We start from the raw sequence: 6,199 nt of genomic DNA on the forward strand, positions 1-6,199 counted from the left end.
CCACCCCTGTGAAATGTGTGGTCCAGTCTTAAGAGACATTTTTGACTTACCCGAGCACCAGAGAACACAGCACAGCCAGAAACTGTTGAGGTGTGGGGCGTGTGAGAAACAATTTTATTTCAGTGCGAATTGTCAGCAGCACCAGGAGCAGCACGTGGGGGAAAAACCCTTCGTAAGCAGTGTGGACAGAACCTCATTTGTGATGAGCTGCAATTTCCATGTGTCTGGGAAGCCCTCAGTCTGCAGCGAGGTTGGGAAGAACTTCCTGACCCCTGCCGGACCTCTCCAACAACAAGACAGTCACACCACAGAGCGGCCAAACAAAATCTCCAAGTGTGAGGTGACTTTCCAAAGTATAAAAAGTCACAACGCTTGGGAAGAATGCAAGAGAGTTTTCAGCCCCAAACACATATTCGTTCAGGACCCAGGTATCCACACTGAAAGCCAGTGTTTTGTGTGCCACGAATGTGGGAAAACATTCAAGAACAAATCCTCATTTGTTGTTCACCAAAGAATCCACACTGATGACAGACTTCATGTGTGTGACGACTGTGGAAAATCCTTTAGGGGAAGCTCAGTCTTCAGTCAACACCGAAGAATTCATACTGGGGCAAGGCAGCACAAGTGTGGCAAATGTGGAAAATCCTTTAACCAAAAATTTGTCCTCGTTTATCCTCAGAGAAGTCACACAGGAGAAAATTCTTATGTGTGCCTTGAATGTGCACAATCTTTTAGCAGTAGCTCTGTGCTTATTCAACAACAGACAGTCTGTACTGAAAAAATGAAGTATGAGTGCACTGAATGTGGGAAATTCTTTAGACGAAAATCCGACTTCACTGAACACGAGCGTGTTCACACAGGAGAACGGCCTTATGAGTGTAATGAATGTGGAAAATCTTTTACTTCTAGCTCTGCCCTCCGTTATCATCAGAGAGTTCACAATGGAGAAAAGCCTTATAAATGTAGTGAATGTGGGAAGTCTTTTACCTCTAGCTCTGGCCTCCGTTATCATCAGAGAGTTCACACGGGAGAAAGGCCTTATGAGTGTAGTGATTGCGGGAAATCTTTTACCCAAAGAAATCATCTCGTTATACACCGAAGAGTTCACACAGGAGAAAGGCCTTACAAGTGCAGTGAATGTGGGAAATCGTTTAGGCACAAATCTTACTTCTCTCAGCACCAGAGAGGTCACACTGGAGAAAGACCTTTTGAATGTAGTGAATGTGGGAAATCTTTTACCTCGGGTTCTGCCCTCGGTTATCATCGGAGAGTTCACTCGGGAGAAAAACCTTTTGAGTGCGGCGAGTGTGGAAAATCCTTTACCCGTGGACCAATACTCATTCGACACCGTAGAGTTCACACAGGAGAAAGGCCTTATGAATGCAGTGATTGTGGAAAATCCTTTACCCAAAGATATCACCTCAATATACACCAGAGAGTTCACACAGGAGAAAGGCCTTATAAATGCGCTGAATGTGGGAAATCTTTTACCTATGGCTCTGCCCTTCGTTATCATCAAAATGTTCATGTCGGAGAAAGGCCTTATGAGTGCAGTGAATGCAAGAAGTCCTTTACCTCAAGCTCTGCTCTTCGTTGTCATCAGAGAGTTCACAAAGGAGAACGGCCTTTCGACTGCAGTGAATGTGGGAAATCTTTTAGGAATAGTTCCCAATTGAATCAACATCAGCGAGTTCACACTGGAGAAAAACCTTATGAGTGTAGTGAGTGTGCAAAATCTTTTACTTCTGTCTCTGCCCTTGGTTATCATCAGAGAGTTCACACAGGAGAAAGGCCTTATAAGTGCAGTGAGTGTGAGAAATCGTTTACAAATAGCTCGATACTCATTAAACACTGGAGAGTTCACACTGGAGAAAAGCCCCATCAGTGCAGTGAATGTGAGAAATCCTTTACGCAAAGAATTCACCTCACCATTCACCGGAGGGTTCACACAGGAGAAAGGCCTTATGAGTGTAGTGAATGTGGGAAATCTTTTACTTCTCGTTCCACCCTCCATTATCATCGGAGAGTTCACACTGGAGAAAAACCTTACGAGTGCAGTGAATGTGCAAAATCTTTTACTTCTGTCTCTGCCCTCGTTTATCATCAGAGAGTTCACACAGGAGAAAGGCCTTATGAGTGCAGCGAATGTGGGAAGTCTTTTAGCCGGAAATCTAACCTTTTTCAGCACATGAGAGTTCACACTGGAGGTAGGCCTTAGATGTTTAGGAAATGTACAATTTCTTTGATCAGTGTTAACAACACTGGAGGAAACTGAGGTGCCATGTGTCCGAATTGAATCTCACATCCAAACCCCAATATTCAGGAGAGTCCCCATAAGTTGTAGGGATGTGGGAAACCTGACTATGTTGCACTTTCTAATCTGCCCAGTCTTTTGTCAGATTTATGTCACTGTCGGGTTCTGTGGCCATAGCTATTTCCCCTCTCCCACCTAACGTGTCCTCACAGTTCGCATCAGTCACCATCCTAATGTGCTCGGGGAAGCTAACTTCTCTTAGATGGTAGAGGACGTGAGAAGTAGCCTTAATTTTTAGGGGAGCTGCAATCCCTTCACTCTGACTAGTTGGAGCATGGACCTGACCCAGTGTTGGCCTCAGAGAACATCATATGAGTTCAACTGGCACGTGCAGAGGACTGCATTTCTCAGGGACATGGTTTTCCTAGGTACTTGTGATGACATTTTTGAGTTTCCAAGTCACGAACACAACAATTATCAGGCCCATGTCGCTTTGGTTGGTAAACAATGAAGACTTTATTATTTAAGTTCTCTTCAATCTTGGGCATTGTATTTACTGTGTGGGGTAGTTTATAAACAGTTTGTGTTCTACAAGTATGAAGAGGTGAACAACTGTTATGGGACTCTCAAACTTTCTGTGCCTCAAGGGGAGAGTATGACAGCAGAAATTAGCTCATCAGTTTTTGCCAAACTTGTTTAGCTGCCCCACCTCCTAGGAAAGACTGCAGGGTTTTCTGGTCCTCATAGTTTTATCTAGTCCTCACAGAAGCCTGGATGCTATAGTTTTAGGTGACTCAAAGATTACCCCGAGGAGGGGGATAGATGTGACACCTTCAAGGGCTTCTGGGAGCCGCATGAATTTCTTCCTTGTTCACTAGAGATGTCAGTACTCTGGGAATCTCTTCCCCAGGTCTTTCAAAGAGCCGTGTTCCCCGATGTGCACAATTCAGTGGTTGATGGTCCCTGGTTGTAAGACCGTAGACGTCAGAGGAATCCATGACTGCTACAGGAACACTGGCTTAATAGGAATTGGAGGAGACCGCCGCCAATTATGTGGAATGTGCTTTATATAAAAGCTCGTCCACAAATACTCCTATGGCAAAGACTGCAGGATCATTGTGTACAGAAGTCTAAGGACCTCGGGTCATATTTATCTTCTGTACTGGAAGTTAGTGTCATAGAAAGTAATCCAAAGGCTTTGTGGATTTCTTGTAGCCTCTCAGAGGTTCACTGCAGGGCCATTGCTACCTAAGCAGGAAAACAAAGACCTGATAACAGGAGTATGTATAGCTCAAGGATGTGGCTTTTGTGACCCAGCCAGCATTCCTGTTAATTTGGATGAAAGTGCCCCATTGTTTGCCGTATTTGCTGTCGCTGAGGAAAGACTGACCCGCAGAGAACATGAAAAGGTAGATTGAATATAGTGCTGCCAAACCTATTTTTTGAAAAGAGTTGGACATACAGATTAAAATATAGAACCATTATTTAAAAGCTTTAGTAAGGCATAATCTACATATAATAGACAACATATTTAAAGGATAGTGTTCGGCGAGTTTTCACACATGTATGAGACCCAAACCATCACCGTAGTCATAATACTGACCATATCTTTCACTGTATATTTACTTCATGTCCTTTTATAATCTCTCCAAGGAATCATTGATTTACTTTCCATTTTAATGTAGATAACTTTGTATTTTCTAGAATTTTTATGATGGGAATCAGTATTTTTTATGCTTTTATGTTTCATAAATACTTAGAGTCATCAATGATATATGAGTACCTCATTTTTTTTCTTCTGAGAAATGCTCTTATCTTTGAATATACCATTTGTTTACCCATTCAGTTGTTTATGGACCTTGGCATATTTCTAATTGTGACTTGAAAATAAATTTAGTAGAAACATTTCTGTATAATTCTTTATTTAGATATGTTTTTCACTTATCTTTTGTTAATAATTCTCATGATGCAAAGTTTGAATTGCAGGGTAGGTGAATAAGTTTGTCGTGCTATCTCACTGTTTTAATTGCATTTCCCTGAGGATTTATAGTGAGCATTTTTTTGTATGTGGATTTGCTCTCTCTCTCTCTTTGCTAAAATGTTAGACCATATGTTCTGTCTAATCATCTATGAATTTTGGCTATTTTCTTTAATAGGAAAGTGAAAAGTGAAACAAAACTGCATGTAGAGTTTCATTCAGTGTGTGTGTGTGTGTGTGTGTGTGTGTGTGTGTGTTTGCTTTGTAAAATAGTTGTTTTTAATATTAGGATATTAAGTTCCATTTTTTTTTCAGTTTTTAATGATATGTACAATGAAATGGACCCATAGAACACACACTTTTATTTTAATTTGCACTATTAACATTCTCCAGCACTTTCAGAAGTTTAGACATTTCGTAATACAGTAAGCCCTTGATCTGTAATGTTCTCCACTTTTTATGGTCTCCTGTCATGGTGGTCCTTGGCTTGGAGTAGACTCTCAGCGGGACCAGATGGCATCAAAATGGGCTCAGAGTTTTTTGAGTCCCAAAGTTAGGTGGAAAGGGAAATAGAGGGCAATGATCAGACTCCCCATGCCTTGGGTCAGATGGCCTGTGCTTGAATCCCAGATCCCCGAATATTGTTGGGACTCACAGGCATTACCCCTACCCGCAGTCTGGGCCTAAGTTTTTTCTGTGTGTGAAATGGATATAACGTGTACCTTTCTCCCTGAGCTGTTGGAGGAGGTGAAGAGCTAAGGTGCCCATCCACTGTTAGGCAGCTGTACCTATGGCCTACCTGGGTTTGGGCAACTCAAGCCTCTGCTTGCAGTGACATCCCAGGCTACCCACACCCCTCACTTCCCCCGATGCACACATGCCCATCTGTTCTTGAGTCCCTTTGAGAGAGTCATGGGGCTTCTTAGAACCCACTGGCCCACCTGCTAATGGGCACTGAGGTTTCAGGGTGACTCCCTAGAGTTCCCAGAATCTTAGCTGGCTAAATGTGACACTCTATGAGGATTAGTAAAAGGAACAAAACTGAGTACTTGCTGTTGCCAGGATTCCAGTGTTTTCTTTCTCAGTATTTTCTCTAGTTTTCCCAGCACCCTGGGAATTGGTACTATATTGTGAGGAAATGAAAGATAAGATGGAGTGAGTGGGTTGCCCATATTCACACAGAAGCTAGCGCCAGATCCAAGAGGCTGGATTGAAAAGTAGGAATCTAGCCCCATAGCTGGGAACAATCCCCTTACCATGGCGTGTGGAGCTTTCAATCCAGGAGAAGTGGCCAGCCCGGACCAGAGAGGCTCAGCTGCTGCTGTTGCTGCTGTTTCCATTGTTGGAATTGTTATCACGATCATTCCCCACCCTCCATTCCTCTGAGGTCCCAAACCCAGAAAAGCATTGTTACTGAACTTTCTGTGGTGTGGTGTATTTCTTCCAAAACAATGCATACCCGGAAGGTGTGAAAAGCAGGCATCTGAACCTGAGATAAAGGTTTTGGATTCTAAGATCACCCCTCCTCGCTGGGAAATGAGGATCGTGTCACCTGTAATTGCAGTGACAGTTTCTGCATGGGGACTGGAGATTATTTCTGGAAAACAGTTATGGTGTGTGCACACCGCAGAAAGATGTTAATGAAGACAAAATAATGAGGTGAGAGTAAGGTGAGAGCAGGAAGATGGAGTGGAGTGGAAGGAAAGTGACAGAAGCACATGTCATGGCTTCGACCATCGTTTACTACACAAGTCATCTGCTTCAGAGGCTCATCTAGGTCTTTGTTATACATCAGGGAATAAAGAAATGTGTCCAAAAGAACAACAAAAAATGATCTAAACAAAAAATGGGCAGAGGACCTGAACAGACACTTCTCCCTAGAGGACATACAAATGGCCAACAAATATATGAAAAGATACGCAACATCGCTAGCTATTAGGGAAATGCAAATCATAACCAAAATGAGA

General features: G+C 42.8%; 1 protein-coding gene across 1 annotated transcript; it reads left to right on the forward strand.

The window, feature by feature from the left end:
• Positions 1-8: 8 nt before the first annotated feature.
• LOC105309041 (putative uncharacterized zinc finger protein 814) lies at positions 9-4,170 on the forward strand. The gene is made up of 2 exons (XM_023525984.1): positions 9-723; positions 754-4,170. Exons 1-2 carry the CDS (start codon positions 14-16, stop codon positions 2,216-2,218), a joined length of 2,175 nt encoding a protein of 724 aa, XP_023381752.1. The 5' UTR covers positions 9-13; the 3' UTR covers positions 2,219-4,170.
• Positions 4,171-6,199: the final 2,029 nt, after the last annotated feature.

Source organism: Pteropus vampyrus, unplaced genomic scaffold, assembly GCF_000151845.1.
Source record: "Pteropus vampyrus isolate Shadow unplaced genomic scaffold, Pvam_2.0 Scaffold661, whole genome shotgun sequence".
Lineage (NCBI taxonomy): Eukaryota > Metazoa > Chordata > Mammalia > Chiroptera > Pteropodidae > Pteropus > Pteropus vampyrus.

Excerpts from the sequence above, each read along its gene's own strand:
- LOC105309041 (XM_023525984.1), top strand. The coding sequence starts at position 14 with ATGTGTGGTCCAGTCTTAAGAGACATTTTTGACTTACCCGAGCACCAG. Across the intron at positions 724-753 it reads TATGTGTGCCTTGAATGTGC|TCAACAACAGACAGTCTGTA; the intron begins ACAATCTTTTAG and ends CTCTGTGCTTAT.